Genomic DNA, 23,718 nt, shown 5'->3' with positions numbered 1-23,718 from the left:
GTCAGAAGGGAGTGGCAGGACATATTTAAAGTGATGAAAGGGGAAAACCCACAACCAAGATTACTCTACCCAGCAAGGATCTCATTCAGATTTGATGGAGAAATTAAAACCTTTACCTACAAGCAAAAGCTAAGAGAATTCAGCACCACCAAACCAGCCGTACAACAAATGCTAAAGGAACTTCTCTAGGCAGGAAACACAAGAGAAGGAAAAGACCTACAAAAACAAACCCAAAACAATTAAGAAAATGGTAATAGGAACATACATATTGATAATTGCCTTAAATGTAAATGGATTAAATGCACCAACCAAAAGACATAGACTGGCTGAATGGGTACAAAAACAAGACCCGTATATATGCTGTCTACAAGAGACCCACTTCAGACCTAGGGACACATACAGACTGAAAGTGAGGGGGTAGAAAAAGATATTCCATGCAAATGGAAATCAAAAGAAAGCTGGAATAGCAGTTCTCATATCAGACAAAATAGACTTTAAAATAAAGACTATTATAAGAGACAATGAAGGACACTACATAGTGATCAAGGGAGCAATCCAAGAAGAAGGTATAACAATTGTAAATATTTATGCACCCAACATAGGAGCGTCTCAGTACATAAGGCAAATGCTAACAGTCATAAAAGGGGAAATCGAGAGTAACACAGTCATAGTAGGGGACTTTAACACCCCACTTTCACCAATGGACAGATCATCCAAAATGAAAATAAATAAGGAAACACAAGCTTTAAATGACACATTACACAAGATGGACTTAATTGATATTTATAGGACATTCCATCCAAAAACAACAGAATACACTTTCTTCTCAAGTGCTCATGGAACATTCTCCAGGATAGATCATATCTTGGGTCAGAAATCAAGCCTTGGTAAATTTAAGAAAATTGAAATCGTATCAAGTATCTTTTCTGACCACAACGCTATGAGACTACATATCAATTACAGGAAAAAAAACTGTAAGACATACAAACACATGGAGGCTAAACAATACGCTACTAAATAACCAAGAGATCACTGAAGAAATCAAACAGGAAATCAAAAAATACCTAGGAACAAATGACAATGAAAACACCACGACCCAAAACCTACGGGATGCAGCAAAAGCAGTTCTAAGAGGGAAGTTTATAGCAATACGATCCTACCTCAAGAAACAAGAAAAACCTCAAATAAACAACCTAACCTTACACCTAGAGCAATTAGAGAAAGAAGAACAAAAAAAACCCCCAAAGTTAGCAGAAGGAAGGAAATCATAAAGATCAGATCTGAAATAAATGAAAAAGAAATGAAGGAAACGATAGCAAAGATCAATTAAACTAAAACCTGGTTCTTTGAGAAGATAAGCATAATTGATTAAACCATTAACCAGACTCATCAAGAAAAAAAAGGGAGAAGGCTCAAATCAATAGAATTAGAAATGAAAAAGAAGTAACAACTGACACTGCAGAAATACAAAGGATCATGAGAGATTACTACAAGCAACTCTATGCCAATAAAATGGACAACCTGGAAGAAATGGACAAATTCTTGGAAAAGCACAATGTTCCGAGACTGAACCAGGAAGAAATAGAAAATATAAACAGACCAATCACAAGCTCTGAAATTGAAACTGTGATTAAAAATTATCCAGCAAACAGGAGTCCAGGACCAGGTGGCTTCACAGGTGAATTCTTTCAAACATTGAGAGAAGTGCTAACACCTACTCTTCTCAAACTCTTCCAAAATATAGCAGAGGGAGGAACACTCCCAAACTCATTCTGCGAGGCCACCATCACCCTGATACCAAAATCAGACAAAGATGTCACAAAAAAAGAAAACTACACACCAGTATCACTGATGAACATAGATGCAAAAATCCTCAACAGACAGAATTCAGCAGGACATTAAAGGGATCATACACCATGATCAAGTGGGGTTTATCCCAGGAATGTAAGGATTCTTCAATATATGCAAAGCAATCAATGTGATACATCATATTAACAAACTGAGGATAAAAACCATATGATCATCTCAATAGACACAGAAAAAGCCTTCTACAAAATTCAACACCCATTTATGATAAAAAACCCTCCAGAAAATAAGCATAGAGGGAACTTACCTCAACATAATACAGGCCATATATGACAAACCCATCGTTCTCAGTGGTGAAAAACTGAAACCATTTCCACTAAGATCAGGAACAAGACAAGGTTGCCCACTCTCACCACTATTATTCAATATAGTTTTGGAAGTTTAGCCACAGCAATCAGAGAAGAAAAAGAAAAGGAATCCAAATTGGAAAAGAAGAAGTAAAGCTGTCACTATTTGCAGATGACATGATACTATACATAGAAAATCCTAAAGATGCTACCAGAAAACTACTAGAGCTAATCAATGAATTTGGTAAAGTAGCAGGATACAAAATTAATACACACAAATCTCTTTCATTCCTATACACTAATGATGAAAAATCTGAAAGAGAAATTAAGGAAACACTCCCATTTACCATTGCAACAAAAAGAATAGAATACGTAGGAATAAACCTACCTAAGGAGACAAAAGACCTGTATGCAGAAAACTGTAAGACACTGATGAAAGAAATTAAACATGATACAAACAGATAGAGAGATATACCATGTTCTTGGATTGGAAGAATCAACATTGTGAAAATGACTCTACTACCCAAAGCAATCTTCAGTTCCAGTGCAATCCCTATCAAACTACCAATGGCATTTTTCACAGAACTAGAACAAAAAATTTCACAGCTTGTATTGAAACACAAAAGACCCCGAATAGCCAAAGCAATGTTGAGAAATAAAAATGGAGCTGGAGGAATCAGGCTCCCTGACTTCAGACTATATTACAAAGCTGCAGTAATCAAGAGAGTATGGTACTGGCACAGAAACAGAAATATAGATCAATGAAACAGGATAGAAAGCCCAGAGATAAACCCATGCACATATGGTTACCTTATCTTTGATAAATGAGACAAGAATATACAATGGAGAATAGACAGCCTCTTCGATAAGTGGTGCTGGGAAAACTGGACAGCTACATGTAAAAGAATGAAATTAGAACACTCCCTAACACCATACACAAAAATAAACTCAAAATGGATTAAAGACCTAAATGTAAGGCCAGACACTATCAAATTCTTAGAGGAAAACATAGGCAGAACACTCTATGACATAAATCACAGCAAGATCCTTTTTGACCCAGCTCCTAGAGAAATGGAAATAAAAACAAAAAGAAACAAATGGGACGTAACGAAACTTAAAAGCTTTTGCACAGCAAAGGAAACTAAACAAGATGAAAAGAACAACCCTCAGAATGGGAGAAAATATTTGCAAATGAAGCAACTGACAAAGGATTATTCTCCAAAATATACAAGCAGCTCATGCAGCTCAATATTAATAAAACAAAGAACCCAATCCAAAAATGGGCAGAAGACCCAAATAGACATTTCTCCAAAGAAGATGTACAGATTGCCAACAAACACATGAAAGGATGCTCAACATCACTAATCATTTGAGAAATGCAAATCGAAAGTACAGTGAAAAAAAAAAAAAAGTACAATGAGATATCACCTCACACTGGTCAGAAGAGCCAGCATCAAAAAATCTACAAAGGGTATATGCTGGAGAGGGTGTGGAGAAAGGGGAACCCTCTTGCACTGTTGGTGGGAACGTAAACTGATACAGCCACTATGGAGAACAGTATGGAGGTTCCTTAAAAAACTAAAAACAGAACTACCATACAACCCAGCAATCCCACTACTGGGCATATACCCTGAGAAAACCATAATTCAAAAAGAGTCATGTATCCCAGTGTTCATTGCAGCACTATTTACAATAGCCAGGACATGGAAGCAACCTAAGTGTCCATCAACAGATGAAAGGATAAAGCAGATGTGGTACATATATACAATGGAATATTACTCAGCCATAAAAAGAAACAACATTGAGTTATTTGCAATGAGGTGGATGGACCTAGAGACTGTCATACAGAGTGAAGTAAGTCAGAAAGAGAAAAACAAATACCGTATGCTAACACATATATATGGAATCTAAAAAAAAAAACAAAAAGTGGTTGTGAAGAACCTAGGGACAGGACAGGAATAAAGGCGCAGATGTAGAGAATGGACTTGAGGACATGGGGAGGGGGAAGGTTAAGCTGGGATGAAGTGAGAGAGTTGCATGGACATATATACACTACCAAATGTAAAATAGATAGCTAGTTGGAAGCAGCCGCATGGCACAGGGAGATTAGCTCCGTGATTTGTGACCACCTAGAGGGGGTGGGTTAGGGAGGGTGGGAGGGAGACGCAAGAGGGAGGAGAAATGGGGATAAATTTATATGTAGCTGATTTACTTTGTTATACAGCAGAAGCTAACACAACATTGTAAAGCAATTATACTCCAATAAAGATGATAAAAAAAGACAAATACTGTATGGTATCATTTATAGGTGGAATTTAAAAATTAAAGGAAACCCCAAGCTCTCAGATACAGAGAATAAATTGGTGGTTGTCAGAGGCAGGGGGTGGGTGGAGGTAGGTGAAATGGGTGAAGGGGGTCAAAAGGTACAAACTTTAAGTCCTGGGGATGTAATATACAGCATGACAACTATAGTTAATAATGTACTGTATTGCATTTTTGAAAGTTGCTAAGATAGTAGATCTTAAAAGTTCTCATCACAAGAAAAAAGTTATAACTAGGTATGGTGACGGATGTTAACTAGAATTATGTGGTGATCATTTTGCAATATATATAAATATTAAATCATTATATTGTACACCTGAAACTAATATGTCAGTTATACCACAATAAAAAATAATAAAAATCTTTAAAATGACTTCTCTAGGAATTTCATTATTGTGGATTCTTGGACAACTTATGTAATTTTTCTGAGCCCCAGTTTTCTTTCCTAGGTATGGAAATAATAGGTTACTGTTGAGAAGATTTATTAGTGGGAAGAGGGTATGGGGGAGAGCAGTTTCTTATAGACTCACAGCTTCCGAATGAAACTAAGTTGTACTAATGTGGGTGATTGAGATGGGAAAATGCCACAAGGTTTTCACTGTTGCAGTGGTTATTAAAATTATTTGAGCACAATAATACAGATGTGCAAAGCAGGACAAGAGATCATGAAGCTATTCAGATATCTCATTGGCCCCGATAGTGATGATAGAGCAAGAAAATCTTTTAGAGCAATGAGGGTGGGAGAGAATAAAGAAAAGCAATGTAACTTTCTCTAGCTAAAAGTTACTGGATACCTAGGACGAAGCAGTAGGCTTTCTAGGGTTCAAGACCTTAAGATGTTTGATCCCGCCAGATTTCTTAGGAGTAGGGGTCTTAAGCAAGTGTCCTTACAAACTGAGAAATCAAGGAATCCATGTAGTTGGATGGGGAGAAATTATATTTTTATTTTTATTAACCTCTAACTCATGTTAAGTATTTCCTTCCGTTATGAAGGGCTTGGCCCAGCCAGTCGTCCTTTTAACAGCAAGCTATAGTAGGATTAGCAGTACTTTTGAATTTATCACCAATAGAAATTGCAGACACATACCATACTTCAGTTACGGCAAATATATTGAAATATTGTTTATACTTGTCATTACTTTGAAATGGTTATTAGACTTGTGAGTAGAACTTGTTATTTAATGTGTTATTAAAGAAGTAACATAGATTACAGCATCACAAATTGGTTGTTATATCATATATTTATTTTTATACTTTGATTCTTTTTGTTATCTTGTGTATTTTATTTTATGCATGTAATTACATTATTTTGAAAAGGCTTTGCCAGATTGCCAAAGAGGGTCATGGAGTAAAAATGGTGAAAGATCTTTTAGAGGCTGAGACATGCTGTAGGAGGGCATCAGGGAAGACATGGAGGATGACACAGAGAGGAGGTTCTAAGACAACTGGTTGAGCATAAGGCCTAAAAGAATGAAGACTTGTTTTGAAAAGGAGGGAGATACCATTTTGTTGCTTTTGCATGTTGTAGTGCATATGTTGAACCTTAAATGAGAAAACAACCTCATGGTTGTTTTTCACAGCTAGAGGATATGTTTTTCACAGCTCTGTGGGTAGCTCTGGAAATCAAATAAGGCCCAGTCAGGCTAAAAGAGGGACATTAATAGATGGAATTGGTTGTACAGGTGATGAAAGACCTAGGAATTCAAACAGGGAATGATGAGGCCACCTAGAGATTAGTTACATCAGGAAGCCACCATCACCTCTAGGCCAGAGGACCAATGGGAGGAGTTGATGTTACCAGAGTCCAGAAGTTGGAGCTGTCTGGTGGGAGGGAGAACCATGGTAGGGGCTGTTCAGTCAGGTTGGGATGTTGGAATGAAGGATAGGCAGCTGGAACCTGAAAAGAGATGCAGCTACTGCCAGAGACACTGCCGGAAGTAGAGCCATTTAACAATGGAGCATGGGAATTACAGTTCCTATGATATAATAGAGTAGAGCAAAAGAAGGGGGTTGAGAAATGGATCAAATGGACAAATCATTGACAGTCCACACTTTTTGCTCTTCAGCATTCATTATCACTCTTCTGCTCATGTGTAACTCCCATGCAATAATATCTTGTTCCTGCGTAATCTTGCAAGGCAACGCAAATATCCTCTATACAGAGATGCTCTCACCCACTCCACAATGGGAGACACGAAGGCTTATTAGTCCATTGTTTCTATCTCACAGATGATATATATCCTCACCATCAGAATCTTACAATTTTGTGTCTCATGAATTAAATTGAGACCAGTAGTACCAACATTCTTCATATAATGCCAGAGATGAGGAGCAAAGAAAAAAATCACTAATATATACATATAACAGATATGCAGAGCTGCTGCAGTTCTTATTCTTAGAACTGGTCCTAGGGTTATAAGCTGATATTTTTCACTTCACTTCTGTCACAACTGATTCCTTGTTCCCCTTACCCTCTGCCAGCATTTTCCTTGGTGGAGTGACTGCATTTCATTCTTGAAAAGTTTGATTCCTTAATGGTGCCACCTCTATTGGATCTCTGTAGATATGGATATACTGACACTCATACCGTTGAATCCGCAGGTTTCCATGGTCTCCTCTGCCTCACTATCCCCTTGGTAATCAGGATCAGTCACCCCAGCCAGTCTTGGTAATCAGGACTCTGGTAACATCATCTTTCTTTGCCTTTTGTTTCACTGGTACAAGGAGCCCAAAACTAGCCTAGAGGTAGTCTCAGCTTCTGATACAATGGATTTAAAAAAAAATTTTTTTACTGCGGTAAAAATATATAACATTTACAATTTTAACCATTTTAAGTGTACAATTCAGTTATATTTATATTCACAGCACTGTGCAACCATCGCCAGTATCTATTTTCAAAAATTTTTATCATCCCAAACAGAAACTGTACCTGTTAAGCAAAAACTCCCCCGTCCTCCTTCCCTCTTCCCCCACCCCACCCCTGCTAACCTCTAATCTACTTTATATTTCTATGCATTTGCATATTCTAGATAGATACCTTATATAAGTGGCACCGTAGAATATTTGTCCTTTTGTGTTTGTTTTGTTTCATTCGGCATAATGTTTCCAAAGTTAATCCATGTTGCAGTATGTATCAAAGTGGATCATTTTTGTGTCACCTGGTGGAAGTATTCACCCTTTGTAAATTAAGATCTCTTCTAAAATATCAAAGCCCAAAGTTGCATGTTTAGGTGGGTTGGGGGGAACCCGGTGAGTGGGTTGGTAGATGGTAAGGTTATTAGAGGCTATGTTAATAGAGAGAGGCCACTCCCACTTCCATCCTTTATTTCCTGGATCTGTGTATGCGAGATACAGTAAATGCTAGTCTCCAGTTCAGAGCTTGTACCTTGCGCATTGGGAAAGGCTTGGGGGAAGTTTACAGTATATACTTGTGGCGGTGCCTCAAGGAGTCAGGGAGTCTGGGAACTGATGGGAGGGTATGACTTCATATTTTAGAGACTTAAGTAAGGATTCTGCTTACCAGACTTGGAGTTTTTCTGTTGGTTTGGTTTTTTTTGTTTGTTTTTGTTGTTGTTGTTTAGATCAAATAATGCTTTAGAATCGCTTCTCCAATATGGTGGCCATTAGCCACATGTGTCTTTTGAGCACTTGAAATGTGACTAGTCTGAATTAAGATGTGCTACAAATACACACTGGATTTCAAAAACTTGGTACAAAAAGGTGTAAAATATCTAAAAAAAGTAAAATAACTCACTAATAATTTTTCATGTTGATTTTATGTTGAAATAATGATAATCTTGGACATATTGGGTTAAATAAAATATTAAAATTAGTTTCACATATTTATTTTTACTTTTCAAAATATTGCTACCAGAAAATTTAAAATTATACAAAATTTAAAATTTCTTGCATTATATATCTACTGCATAGCACTGCTTTAGAAGGCTGCCCATCTCTTTAATTCCTGGGTACACGAGGATCAATTAGATACCACCACACATACCTGGAGGTCAAATGCTATGATTACTGTTGTGCTCCCCCGGTCCATTATAGCAACTGTGCTCACCCTGTCTCTACTGGTTAATTGCTACCACCTGGCCTTTGCTGCTCTGGAATTTCACCATTTTGATTGAGATCGGCGAGTCCATCTCAATTATGACATATCCCACCATTATCTTCACCGTCTACTATTATCTCTGGTATATAGAGGTTAGCCGCTAGAGCTTTCTAAGGGTGCTTTTGCTGGCCAGTGTATTTTAGAGCACTTTAATTAGGAAAATAATGTCCTTTGGGCTCTCAAAGAGGATGCAGTTGGGGAAAAGGGAGGTTTTGGTTTGCTCATAATAAAAGCACTCCCATCTTCTTTTATTTTATTTTTAAAATATTTATTTATTTATTTGGCTGTGCCGGGTCTTAATTGCGGCACACAGGATCTTCATGGCCGCGTGCTGGATCTTCGTTGAGGCATGCGGGATATTTTTTTTTTAAATTAATTAATTAATTAATTAATTTTTATTTTTGGCTGTGTTGGGTCTTTGTTGCTGTGCGCAGTCTTTCGCTAGTTGCGGTGAGCGGGGGCTACTCTTCGTTGCGGTGCGTGGGCTTCTCATTGTTGCGGCTTCTCTTGCTGTGGAGCCGGGCTCTAGGCACGCAGTCTTCAGTAGTTGTGGCACGTGGGCTCAGTAGTTGTGGCGCATGGGCTTAGTTGCTCCGCGGCATGTGGGATCTTCCTGGGCCAGGGCTCGAACCCGTGTCCCCTGCATTGGCAGGCGGATTCTTAACCACTGCGCCACCAGGGAAGCCCCCATGTGGGATCTTTAGTTGCAGCATGCGGGCTCTTTTAGTTGCAGCATGTGGGATCTAGTTCCCTGATCAGGGATCGAACCCAGGCCCCTTGCATTGGGAGCGTAGAGTCTTAGCCACTGGACCACCAGGGAAGCCCCCACTCCCATCTTCTTAAGTCTGCATATTATATCAGGAAAGTACTGGCATTTTGACTTTATTAAGTGATGCAGGCTGATGTTGAATTCAATTTACAGTCACCCATTCCAAGCAAACTGTTACAGCTAGCTTATTAAATCCAAATCAAGCCTATATATGTTCTGCGGGTTCCTTCTATTACAAGATTAGCAAGATTTTGCAGTCCTTTTGCTATAGAAGCTATCTTTTCCCAGAGAAGACTGCTTTTCTCCCCCTGTGGCTTACTGAGGTCTGGGTCTATCGATGGCGACAAAGAGGTGAAGGTGGGTCTTGCAAATCCTGTTGCAAGACAGCTGTTTCAGTTGTGGTCCTCGCTAATTCTTTAAGCAAGGGAAGGTCAAGTACCTCAGAAAGGGAGAAGAGGCTGCTGTTGTTGGGAGAAGGGGAGATTGTTGTTTAGAGGAGATTGGAAGTTTACAGTTTTCAGGATTGTCTAATTCCAAAAGTCCTCATCCATCTCCTTCCTTTCTACTTAACGCCCAGCTGATATATACCATCTTAACGTTAGAAACTTGGTGAGGCTCTTTATTCAACTTGTATTTTAATTCTGTGTTCCCCATAATTAGATTTTCCATCTGGTCTTTAGCCTTGTCTGCCATGGGGCTATGAGAAATAAGAGGTTCTTTAAAGTCAGCGTAGAAACTCTCTGGCTTTCTGACTGTCTTGAGCTGAGATTCTAGAGCCCTGGGATTACCTTTTCAGTTTTGTAAAATTTCTAGCATAGTTAGATTTAGCCTTCCCACGCCATGGGTCTTGTAGTAAACAAGACTGCCATGTTGGTCAAGTGCAGTTGCTACTTCATTTCCCAAAGGCTTGAACTCAACTGGCACTTTATTTTAAACAATTGCACATGATAATTTAAATAATTGTGCTCCCACTGGAGGCCATGGATCTCTGCAAAAGTATCCCATTTCTACCTGCAAAAAGGTCTTCATTGTATTTAAGCTCATATAGGTTTACCACAAAATATCAGAAACCCATCTTGAGGCTATTTCTGATACCAAGAGTAATATCATTTGGTGTCCAAATGGAATTGATTACACAAGTACCAAAAGAGGTAAAAAGACAAATAGGGGATGTTAAGGCAACCCAGAGGGTAGCAACATTAGGAAGTTGCTTCCATTCCTAAGGTTGAAAAAAGCTAGCCATCCAGAAGGATTTGCAGCCACAGGGAAGACAGATGCTGCTCAGGGTAGATCTAGAGAGGGACAAATACCCTGGCTTCTCCTTTCCTGTCCTCACGTGTACCACAAGTGCCTCTCATTGATCCAAACTCCCAAGAAGCCAGTGGGCAGGGAAGTCTGGCACATGTAGTTCCTAGAATATGGAGTAGAGCTGGAGAAGGATGGGGGGGGTGGTGTCTGAGGGCATACAGGTAATGACTGGCAGAGCTGGGAATGCCCAAATGTTAGCAACTTTATTCCTGGGCAGGGAGGGATGGCGTGATTCTGAAATAAACGGAGTTATCTTGAAGATGTAATAAAGGTTTTATGTTTTTTTCCATTAGCTTATTAAAAGATATTTGTAAATTCTTATTTTGTGAGTATAAGTGTGCTGAAGACATTTACTTTTCTAACATTTTTAAAACTGGAAATTTTTCTTTTTTATATGTTAAAAAGAGTGTAACTCCTGCTGCACTCTACATATTAGCTGCTACTTATGGTAATTTCTGATGTTGCCCTTTAGAAATCCTTTTTGTCTTTTCTTATTTGGTAATTGGACCATCTATTTCTAGCCTGATACAGTAGCTTGATGCTTTCCCATATGATACCTTCCTAGCATTCTCTCTCATCCATCATTTCTTTCTCTCCCTCCAGCAATAAGTAATTTTGCTTTTCTTTGAACTATCATAACATTTTTACCTCTTTCGTAAAACTAATCCCTTATGACTTTCTATAGCATTTCATTACTTGAGATCAGGGGCTCTATAATGTTTGTTTTTATATCTTTCACTGTACTTGACATGTAGCAAGTATTTAATATCATTTACTGAATCATTGATTAGGTCATAGAATTTCAGAGTGGGAAGGGACTTTATAAATCATCTGGTTCTAACTCCCTGACCTGTCTCCTGTCACACTACTTCATGGAAGGATATTAGATAAATTAAGTCTAGTTATTAACTATCTAGTTATCTAAATAGTAGATAAATTAGATATTCGTTCATTAAAATCCCTGTAAAACAGGCACTTTTATTACTTTATGTTCTATGAGTAATGTCATAATCCAGAGAAATAATATAGACAATATTTACCAAATTTTGATACTATTTGCTGCTTTTTTTAAGGCATTTTATTTTATTTTATTTTTATTTTTATTTATTTTTTTGGCCGCACTGTGCGGCATGTGGGACCTTAGCTCCCTGACCAGGGTTTGAACCTGCGCCCCCTGCAGTGGGAGCGCAGAGTCTTAACCACTGGACCACCAGGGAAGTCCACCATTTGCTTCTTGATATCAATTAGGAGGAGAGGGAAGAATGAATTTTTAAGTTCTTACCATATGTCATGCGTTTTTTTCACTTCTTAGGTATGACTTCTTCTGATTAAAACCTGTGATTTCTCTTTACTTTTAATAAGAGGTGCATATAAGAATTAAAAAAATTTTTTTCTCTAATGGATTCTCTAAAATAAGAAAATTAATGAATGTTATTTGGTGAGTAAGGCTAGTGCTTCTTTTCCAGTCTTTTAGAAAGTATAAACGTGTAAATTCTTGTCTTATAAATATTATAGAAACAAATTTCTCTAAGAAATTTAAGTGTTTGGGTGCATGATCTCATAATCTTGGAGACATTTTTATATTGGTTCATGATATCAGAAGTCTGTTTTTAGCTGGCAAGCTACGAGAGCCAGATTGCCAAGCTACGATCCGAGGTTGAAAAAGGAGAGGCATTGCGACAAAGTCTGGAATATGACCTGGCTGTTGCTAGAAAGGAAGCTGGACTCGGAAGGCGGGCTGCTGAAGAAAGATTAACTGAGGCACATAGGATCCAAGAAAAACTCTGTGGTAAAACTATTTCAATTTCTTTCCGTGTTTGGGGTTGTAACGTCATTGTATATCATTGCTCCCTGTTGTGTATGCATTCCATATAGGATCAGAGGTAGGGTTTTGATTTCTTTGACTGGCCTTTGATGGACAGACTTTGCTGTGTGTGTATGTCTTCTGGCAATTGTGTGAACATTCATTTACTTTACCTTACATTATCTTTTTGTACAAGTATAGAAAAATGGATTCAAAATTCTGTTAATCACTTTTTAGAGCACTTGTTCCATGAATAATCAGCAGAATCACATAGAGATTTAAAAAAAATTCATAGGCCTCCTATCACATGTAATCTGAAACAGAATCTCTAGCTTGAGAAAATCTGTATGTTCAAGAAGCACTGCAGGTGATTTGTTGATTAGCTAGGTTTAGGAACCACAGAGTACAATATATATAAAGAAGTGTGCCTAGATAAGTGTATGACTTATATAACCAGCACCCGGGTCATGAAATGGAAAATTACCAGAAGTCCTCCACATAGATAACTGCTATCCTGATTTTTAATAGCAATAATTAATTTTGCCTCTTTTTTGTACTTTATATGAAAGGAATCATATAGTATGTACTCTTTTGTATCTGGCTTCTTCAACATTGTGCTTGTGAGTTCATTCCTATTGTCATATGAACTTCATATTGATGTTTAGTATTATATAGTGTGAACATACCACACTTATATTCATCCATTTCTGTTGGTAGTGGGTAGTGTCTGGTTTTTGTTTATTAAGAATAATGTTGCCCTGAACATTCTTGTACTCAGCAGGTTTTAATGAAGAGAACACTGAACGTGAATTCTGAAGATTTAGATTTAGGTCCTGATTCTGCCACTTACTAATACTTGAACCTAGGTTGTTTTAAGGATGAAATGAGAAAATAAAAGTGCTTTGTTAACTGCATGGGGCCAAGCAAATGTCAAGTTATAATATTATAAAGGTTACGATCCCTAGTCTTGGCCTGGCCATTGGTCAAAAATACTTCTGATTACCTTTGGCATTTAATTACTAAACTACTATCTGGAACTTAGGATTATAAGACTTGAAAGGCACTAGATGTACAAGTTAATGACTTTTATTTAATTATGAGGAAGTTGAAGTCCAGGGAAGATGGGAAGTTACTTGCCCATAGTCAAATGATTTCAAGACACTTTACAGAGGAAGATAGAAGAATGGCCATTAATCACATGAAAAATGCTTACCCTCATTTGTCATCAGAGAAATGCAAACTAAAACCACAGTGACTGTCACTGCATACCCATCCTATGGCTCTCATTGAAATGACTGTCAATACCAAATGTTAGTTAGGATGTAGAGGAACTGGAACTCTTATACTTTGTTAGTGAGAAAGTGAAATGTTACAACTACTTTGGAAAAAAACTTGGCAATTTCTTTTAAAATAAACATATATTTATCCAGTGACCCAGAAGTTTCACTCTTTGGTAGTTCCTCTGAGAAACATTTGTCCACAAAAGACTTGTATAAGAATTTCATAGCAGCTCTATTCATAACAGCCCCAAATTGGAGAAAAACCCCAAATGTCCATTGACAGAAGAATGAAGAAACAATTTTTGTATATTCATTCAATGAAATATTACTAAGCAATAAAAATGAACCAACTACTGATACATTCGATAACATGAGTGAATCTCAAAAACATTATGCTGAGTGAAACTTTACACAGAAGAGGACTTCCTGTATGATTCCATTATATGAAATTCTAGGACAGAAAAAAGTAGTCGTTGGTGAAAAAAAAATCAGAACAGCGGTTACCTCTAGGATGGGTTGGCAGTGAGGACTGACTAGGAAAAGTAGGGGGAAACTTTTCCGATTGAAGGAAATTTTCTGTATTTTGATAGGGGTTTTGGTTACATGAGTGTATGCATTTGTCAAGTCTCTTTGAATGGAGCACTTAAGATTTGTCCATTTCACTATATGTAAATTTTACCTGCAAAAAAATTGAATTCTATATGATTGATATGAATGCTTAATTATTCAGCAGCGAAATGTACTTTTATTTGCAACTTGTTTTGAAATGCATAAAAAAGTATGGTCTGATGGATGAAAAAAATGAGTGGATGCGTGGATAGTTGGATGAATGTGTGGTAAAGAAAATACGTATGGCAAAATGTTAACAATCATAGAGTCTAGTCTGGGGTTTACAGGTGTTCATTTTACAATACTTTAAACTTTAGATATATGATAAAATATTGAGGGTAGAATAAAAAACAACCTGATGGAGTTATGGGATATTAAAAGAGATAATCTCATAATCATTGAGAGAGGAGACAAGATAAGAGAGAAAAGTTTGGAAGCTGGAAAATGAATGGATGAGGGACAACTGACTTAGCAGACCTGAGACGTCAGAATCCTAAGCCAGGGGTTGGGAAAGCTGGCACACAACTTGTTAGATGATCAAAGGCTTATGAACGGGAAGCACCAGCTACCTTTGGAATTAGGAATTGGAATAGCAGAAGTAAGATAAAGAGGGTTAGATGAAATCTGTTTGCTCTAGAGGCACTTAGGTTCTTAGATCCCCTTCCCAAGAGTATGATATTCTGGGATTGCTCCCACTTCCTAGTGTAATTCGGGGGGCTTAATATCTGGAGATGATAAAATACAGGGTCTCCAGACTAGCAAAAACAGGAAGATAACATACTCAATGTTAAATATTGAGGAACTATTCCTTCCAGCTTCCTTTTTTCTATTGACTTTCCCAAAAGCTAGCACTGAGATTTCTACACTTCATGTGGGAGCTTGGAAAACTCTTCCATGGGTCATCTGACCGAGCCAAGAGGAAAAACCTAATGATACTGATGTTGGGGATTTCCTAATAAATGGCCTACTTTTATCAGACCACAGTTATCAAGTTTCATCCTGAAGCGCAGAATCTAGGTAGTGGTTATGTGGATGTATAAAAGGTGTTGTCACCCTTATAGTTACACTTAATTGGGAGCAGGCAGCCAAGAATTAGCAGATACTTGTGGAAAGCCTCTAAAATGGAGAGAAAAAAATAATTTGGAAGAATCAGAAACTCTGCAATGAGAAGATTTAACAAATAAGCATTATTAATATCCTCAGAGCTGAAAAAGAATATATTCCATCCATGATGCAAGAACCAGGTGGTATAAAAAAAAGAAAGCTCTTAGAAATTAAAAATGTGAAGTCAGAAGTGAAAAATATCAGTAGAAGCATTGGAAGATGAAGATGGAAGAAATATCCCAAAATTAGAGTAAAAAAGACAAAGGTGGAAAAATAGGAGAGAAAAGGCAAGAAACTTTGAGGGCCAATCTGAATAATAGGTAATATTGAAAGAAAGAGATGAGAGAGAAAACAGAGAGGGATAAATGATCAATGAAATTACTTAAAAAAAATCTCAGAGCTGAAGGATATGAGTTGCCAGATTGAAAGAGTCCACAGAATATTCACCATAGTGGAAAAAAATAGACCCATGTGAAGGCATAGCATTATGAAATTCCAGAAAAATAGAGACCAAAAGAAGATCCTAAAGCTTTCAAAGAGAAAAGAAAAGGAAAGGGAAGAAAAACAAGCCAGATGCAAAGGAACAGGAATCAAAATGGCCTCAAACTTTTTACCTGCGATACAGGATACTAAACCATACAATAATGTCTTGTAGAGAGAGTAACTGGATGGGAGGGAGACTTTTTGTACCTTTGATAATAACTTTTGTATTTTGAACATACGATCCATTCAAAACACAAATATAATTTAAAAATAATACTACCAACTGGCTTTTTTTTTTGGTTTGTTTAACAAGTACGTTTGTACATATTTCCTCATTTTTATCTTTACAACAACTTTATTCCCACTGAGGGTTAAAGAGTCAGGGAGGTTTAATCAGGTGGTAGGTGATGCAGCCAGACCTGGAAGCCTTTCATCACTTCTTTCTAGGTGCTGAGACAGAACAGCAGCCATAGTGAGTTGGGAAGTGATGGTTATTGTTGAGGTAATACTAGGATGAGAGGTGAATCGAGCCTAACTTTGGGGGAGTAAAGAGCTATAGTTCTAGGGTTCCCAACCTCAATTTTGTGACAGTATCAAGTGTAAGATATGCCACAACTAACTTGTTGCCAAGTCAAAAATCAAAATTTGTAATCTATCAAGGCTTTTTAAAAAGTAGCCCTATTATATGTCAGTTAAAAATTTTTTTGATTTATTTTCTTGAATAGGAGAAAAAGCATTTGAGTTGTAGCTGGTGCATCTAAACTTGGGCGTGCCTCTAGGAATATGTCATAACCATTTCACAGCAAAATCACCTCTGTCTGGAGGGGAAGAAGAGATTGAGAAATTGTAGAATAGATTGGTTTTGGGACAGGAGCTTTTCAAGAGTTCACTGGTATGAAGTGGTTAAATGTTTTGTCTTAATATCATGCTGTAAATGAAATCAGCTCCAATGCCTAGGTTTCTGAACTCCTACCGTTTTAATTTATGGTTGTAAATATACCTATTATTCTTTTATATCTTTAATAGCTCAGAATGCAGAACTTCAGGGAAAGGCAAGTGAGATGGAGAAAGCATTCCAGACTTCCCAGCAGAAATGGAAAGAAGAATGCAGAAGATTTGAATGTGATTTGGAGGAAAGAGACAATATAATTCAAAACTGCAATCAAAAATATGATTTACTTATGAAAGAAAAAAGCAGACTAGAGAAAACTGTACAGGTAAAATATTTTATGAAGGAATTTTTCTATATTTAATATTCATTGATATGTATTATACATTATTTGAAGTTATTTTTGGAAAGGAAAATACCAGAAAGCAAGAAAATCTAATTTCTTCCCCACCCCCCCTAACTCCCTTCCTTTCTCCCTCTCTTCTTTCCTTTTTAGGGGCATTTTTGCAGGTCTATTTTTTATATGGTTTAGCAATATATTAATATATATACTGTTTATTTTGTGAAAAACAGTTTGAGATATCTGATCAAAAAAAGAAAAAAACTCACTTATATGGGCATACTGTAAGAAGATAAGAACCCACAACCCTTTTGGTCCAGCAACATGAAAATTTGTAATTTTAGAAATGTAGGCCCCAGATTTTGACCTGAATATGCAATAAATATAGAAAAATTTTTATGTATCTGCTGTAAACTTCATTATCTGTGTAGAGTACATTCTATATAGGCACGGTATATAAATATTTGATGACCTTTTATTGAAATTATTGTGAGCTATTTATTCTCCCATTTTTTGTTCCTTTTTAGTCTCTAAAGTAAAAGTATGGTTTAATGTTGAAGTTGCCACCCACTTAAAAGATAGATTTTGAATTGTCTGTATTTGCCACTTTTTGGAAGTACCAATTTAAATTTAAAAATACATGATAGGGCTTCCCTGGTGGTGCAGTGGTCAAGAATCCGCCTGCCAATTCAGGGGACACAGGTTCGAGCCCTGGTCCAGGAAGATCCCACATGCTGTGGAGCAACTAAGCCCGCGTGCCACAACTACTGAGACTGCACTCTAGAGCCCGTGAGCCACAACTACTGAAGCCCATGTGCCTAGAGCCCGTGCTCCGCAATAAGAGAAGCCACCGCAATGAGAAGCCTGCGCACCACAACGAAGAGTAGCCCCCACTCACTGCAACTAGAGAGAGCCCGTGTGCAGCAACAAAGACCCAACTCAGCCAAAAATAAATAAATAAATAAATTTATTTTAAAAATTACATGATAAAAATGCTGTACATTTACCACTGGTGTAAATGGCTTTTCAGAATATTGGAAATAAATCTTCACTAAAAATAATTTTACAAAAGCATTTGTTAAATGTAAAAGTTTCAGCACAAAGGTTCCCTGACATTGTCAGCATATCTTCTTTTGATTTCCTGCATGTCAACAGTCACAGTTTTCTCTTCTCTTTATTGTAATACTCCTAGACCCTGGAACGGTGCCTGGCATCTACAAGGGCTCCATTAGTATTTGAACGGGGGGAGTTTAGGTGGCACCTGGAACTACAAGTCCCTGAACTGCTTTGTATAAACTTCTCCACATGAAATGTCTAGAGCTATGGGGAAAGAGGGTAATGGTGGCAGCATTCCTTATAGTCAATCAGCCTGCATCTCAAGATCTCTTATAGATCTTGATGTGATCTTGATCACCTATTTGGTAGGACAACTTTGCTTTGATTTTATACAATTGGCTTTGAACTAATCTGCACAGAGACCTTTGGGGGTGAAGAGGAGTCACTGTTTTGCCCTAAGGGGAAAAAGCCTCAAGGCTCCTCCTGTTGGCTTTCCATTAGTGCAAGTTGGGAGGGCAGTCTTTATTATGCAGAACCATGCTACAGTTTATAAGGACACAGGAGGCTTTCCCTCTCTCTCATATAAACCACAGAATCTTTCTCCTTGTGTTAATGCAGACTTAGTTTTAAACCCTATAGTTTAGAAAATTAGGCTTCTTGGGAAACCTGCATTTTATACTTCTAAGATTTTGAACCAGATTAGATCTTGTAAATGTAGTACAACTAAGAAAACCCCAGAAGAAAAACCTCTTGCAAATATTGTTTATCTGTAGAACTAGAAATTAGTTAATAGTCTAAACCTTAAATAAATTTTTTTGACTTTTCAAATTTTTAACACTCTAGAGTTTCCTTATACTGGTTTGTTGCACAAAACTCCTCCTTCTCCCCTTTTGTAAATATGGTGTTCTTTGTCAGATTTATATATAAATTATCAGGGATGATCCAAATAGTCTTTCTATAGCTAATTAGAGCTTTCCATATTATCTCCTTTACATATAGATTACATATATGCCAAACAATCTACTTTGTTTTGTCTCTATCATATGATGCATTTTGTTCAATCCCCTGCAGTTAAATTTTTTGGAAAAATTGGGTTAAATATCTATATCTATTTATATCTATCAATATATAGATATATATATATGAAACGTTGCTTAAATTAAATGGGTAACCATAGCTTCTTATTCACATATACATTCTGATGATCAAAATATAATTATTCTATTAATTAATGATTTTAACATAAATTATAATGAGTTTTAACAGTCTGTATAGGTAAGGAGAGCCCTTTGTATATTTAAATTGTGGATGAAGGAAGAAAGATAACTTTTATTGATCTAATACTAAAACAAGATTTTATTCACATAAAGGAAGCGCTGGAAAAACATCAGGAGAAGAATGAGATGGAGTCTCATATCAGGGAGACAGCATTGGAGGAGTTTAGATTACAAGCAGAAAAATGGGAAGCAGAAAGAAGAGAGTTACAATTTATAGTACAGGTATTTAAAAAATAATAATACATATGTCTTTTTAATGCTTATGAAATTAAAAATTACATTAGTGTGATAATTGACTCGCTTACTCAAGGAAAAAATAATTCCTAGTCTTTGCTCTCTGGAAGGCCGTGTTTCATTTGTAGTTACATGACAATATGGGCAACTGTTTCCAAAAGATACTATTAGAATTAGAGTTGGGTGACTTCTACTGCATAAATTATTTGATTTTTAAGGGACACATATACATTTGGCATTTAGTTTTCCAATTTAAACTATGAGACTGTTAGCAGTCTTTAACAACATAAAGAAATAGAATAATCAGATTTTGGATATTAGAGGATGCTTATAAATCATATAATATAGTGATTTTTTTTTGAACTCTTTTTAATAAGTACAGATTCTTAATCATGTTCTTTTAACCTCTTCCCCACAAAGCCACAGAATCCCCCAGGCTTTGAGTAGTCCAATTTGAAAATCACTGATTACATCTAATCCCCATTATAGATGAGCAGATGGCAATTTGTGATTTACTCAGATCATAGACTGAGTGATTAGCGTGGGGAAAGACTACAAGTCTCCAGATTTTTACTCCTGTGCACTTTGCATTCTTTCAGGAGATTATATGTAAATTATTTTGAAGGAGAGGTAGGAGAAATTAAAGCTGTTCATTCACTAACCAACTAATTTAAAATTTCAAATAAATTTCCATCATTTCTTCTCTTACTTATTCTGTGGTAAGACAAACTTTTTCTACTCAAAATGACAAATTGAAATATAGTCTTTATATAGATGTCAAAGATATGCATTCTTTACAGAATGAAAAATATCCATCTAAAATAAATTTTAGAGTTGCTTTGCATTAGGAACAATTTTGTGAGATGAAGGCAGCCCAAAACCTGCAGAGAATAGAAAGCACCTTATTTCTTTAAGAGTGAAAGCTGGCAGTAAACAGTGGAAATACTGAATTTGTTGTATATGTAAGTGTTCAGAATACCAACAAAATCATCTTTCCCAATCCTTGGGCAATGCTTTTCTTCCCAGTCTCTCCCTCTGTGGAATTTGGAAAGACAGTCACTCTTTAGACCTCTTAGTATTTTTATTTTTTTATTTTATGTTATTTTATTTGTTTTTGAGATTTTATAAAGGCTTTATTTGTCATATATGCACCAACCACTGGAAATGAATTAAACAGAGGTAATGGTAAATATATTTTCAGATATTCTTATGATATAAAACTAATTATACTCTTTATTAGTAGACTTGAACTCTCTAAGGCTATGACTTCAAATTTGTCTAACAACATGAATAACTTATGCTTTATTAGTAACCCCATTTATTTATTTGCTTCTTTAACTTTTTATTTTATATTGGAGTATAGTTGATTAACAAAGTTGTGTTAGTTTCAGGTATACAACAAAGTCTGTGAGTCTGTCTCTCTTTCGTAAATAAGTTCATTTGTATCTTTTTTTTTTTACAATTCCACACATAAGCGGTATCACACACGATATTTCTCTTTCTCTGTCTGACTTACTTCACTCAGTATGAGAGTCTCTAGGTCCATCCATGTTGCTGCAAATGGCATTATTTCATTCTTTTTAATGGCTGAGTAATATTCCATTGTATATATGTATCACATCTTCTTTATCCATTCTTTTGTCGATGGACATTTATTTAGGTTGTTTCCATGTCTTGGCTATTGTAAACAGTGCTGCAATGAACACTGGGGTGCATGAATCCTTTCGGACCATGTTTTTCTTCCGGTATATGCCCAGGAGTGGGATTGCAGGATCATATGATAGCTCTAATTTTAGCTCCTGTTATTTTTAGAGTCTGCTTGTAATTTGTATAGTTAGTTCTCTCATTCATTCAGTCACTCGTTCATTTATTCATTCCCTAAGTACTTTCTGAGTTCCTACTGTGGGTCCTGAAGATATAAAATTGATTAAGATATGATTTCTGTCCTAAAAGATATCTCAACATGGAGAGACATGTAAAGAGAGAAAATATATTGTAATATAATAACATTTTGAACAAAATGCTATGGGATCATAAAAGAGAAATGAATTAATTGCCTGGGAGATTGGGGAGATCACCACAGAGCAGAGGACATTTGAGCTGTTGTTGATAATTGTCTTCAGGGTTACCTAGAACAAACAAGTACACGTACGTAAATGAAAATAACCCTTTTATTATTTATTTATTTATTATTTTTTGGCTGTGTTGGGTCTTTATTGCTGTGCGCGGGCTTTCTCTAGTTGCGGCTAGTGGGGGCTACTCTTTGTTCTGGCATGCGGGTGTCTCATTGTGGCTTCTCTTGTTGTGGAGCACGGGCTCTAGGCACGCGGCCTTCAGTAGTTGCAGCACGTGGGCTCAGTAGTTGCGGCATGTGGGCCCTAGAGTGCAGGCTCAGTAGTTGTGGCACACGGGCTTAGTTGCTCCACGGCATGTGGGATTTTCCTGGACCAGGGCTCGAACCCGTGTCCCCTTTACTGGCAGGTGGATTCTTAACTGCTGTGCCACCAGGGAAGTCCCAACCCCCCCCTTTTTTTAAAATACTCAGAAATTTCCAGTGCTACCAGTCAGAAGCCCGAAACTTATAGAATATGATGCAGAGACCTGTATTTAAATGTGTGAATGATGTGATTTTGATACAGTTTCCTGGTCAGTCCTGTAAATCTCACATGAATTGTATGTGGTTACATCAGACTTTATATTATAAAGTATTAAGAGAATTTGAAATTCTGTATCAATCTTTAATTATTATGTGTGGGAAGAATAGGGGAATATACTCCTTAGTTACTACCACCTTCTGTGAGATAGATTTTATTGTACTCTGTAACCAAAATGTTCAGAACACTGTCTCTCAATTTCTTGTCCTTTTTATTTTAACAAAAGAAAACTGCTTTTCCTTTTATAAAGCAAGCTTAGAAACCTTTTATATTTTAAAAAAGTCTTTTTTTAAACAACTTGAGGGATAGATGGAAATTCTCTCCTCTCTCTATTGGCTGTTGATGGGTTCAGGTTTCCATCCTATAATTAGGTGTTAGTATCTCATAGTGTTCTTTTGTGTAGCTCTCTAAGGGAATTCAGTTTTTAAAATAAGTTTTAAATAAACCTACGTGGAACCCCATCTTTAACAGACAAAGCTGGTATAATATTTCTCTCATCTGGGCTTTAGAATTCAGGCTCACTATAAAAAGCAAATCTTAATTTTATGCCATGTCTCCTTTCTTTCCCAGTAATTGAAGCGCTGAATAGAGGTGTACTTCTCTAGAATATTAATGGAGTTACCTCATTTTAAGAAAGTGTTTTTCATTTTTTAAATGCCTGTCCTCTTTTGATAAACATAAAAATTCCATGTCTTTAGCATTATTTGAAATTTCAAACCAAAGCAAAGCCATGGTATTTTTAGAATGATGTGTTTATATTGATCTTGGAAAAAAATGTTATTTTTTATCTCTATTTATTTAAAATTTTTATTTAAAATGAACATTTGTTTTGTTTTTATTTATTTCTCTGTTTTCTGCAATAGCAATGTGAACTTTGAGGATGCTTATTAGCCATGAGCTTTTCTATTGTAGGCAGTGTGGGACATGAAGTGGTAAACCATCATGCTCGTTCCTTTGTCATTTTTATAGTTCATTTCAATGTATAACTCATCAGTAGGATTGAAAGCATTTAGAAGATGAATGTATGTTTTTCATATTTATTTTATTTCCAAAATTCTGTAACTAAGCCAGGGAACAAAGTGACTCTTTCCTCATTCACTGACTAAATTTGGTTTATATATCTAGTGATCAAGGGGTGGGAGAGTTTGTGATGGCAAAAGAGCGTGGGAAATGTAGACTGAAAATAATACCGCAGACTGAAGAAGGAGGAGGAAGAGTGGGGGGGCGAGGGGGTAAAGGAAGGTATCAGACTAGGTGTGGGCATCAATCATTGGCTGTATGATAAGACAGCAGCTAGAGATTGGGGTACAACATGTCAG

At 36.6% G+C, this 23,718-nt stretch overlaps 1 protein-coding gene across 10 annotated transcripts in view; it reads left to right on the top strand.

Moving 5' to 3' along the window:
* CCDC171 (coiled-coil domain containing 171) overlaps positions 1-23,718 on the top strand; it is a 364,663-nt gene that overhangs the window by 20,259 nt on the left and 320,686 nt on the right. For 8 of the 10 annotated variants that reach the window (XM_059924676.1, XM_059924681.1, XM_059924678.1 and 5 more), the window contains 3 exons: positions 12,284-12,458; positions 16,976-17,166; positions 19,605-19,733. In XM_059924676.1, the coding sequence (XP_059780659.1) occupies positions 12,284-12,458; positions 16,976-17,166; positions 19,605-19,733 (495 nt within the window). The remainder of the gene's footprint in view (positions 1-12,283; positions 12,459-16,975; positions 17,167-19,604; positions 19,734-23,718) is intronic. The other 2 variants (XM_059924684.1, XM_059924679.1) reach the window with 1 other exon arrangement.

Source organism: Balaenoptera ricei, chromosome 6, assembly GCF_028023285.1.
Source record: "Balaenoptera ricei isolate mBalRic1 chromosome 6, mBalRic1.hap2, whole genome shotgun sequence".
In the NCBI taxonomy this organism is placed as follows: domain Eukaryota; kingdom Metazoa; phylum Chordata; class Mammalia; order Artiodactyla; family Balaenopteridae; genus Balaenoptera; species Balaenoptera ricei.
Note: the sequence above shows the minus strand (reverse complement) of the source record. Positions and strands in the feature narration are given on the sequence as shown.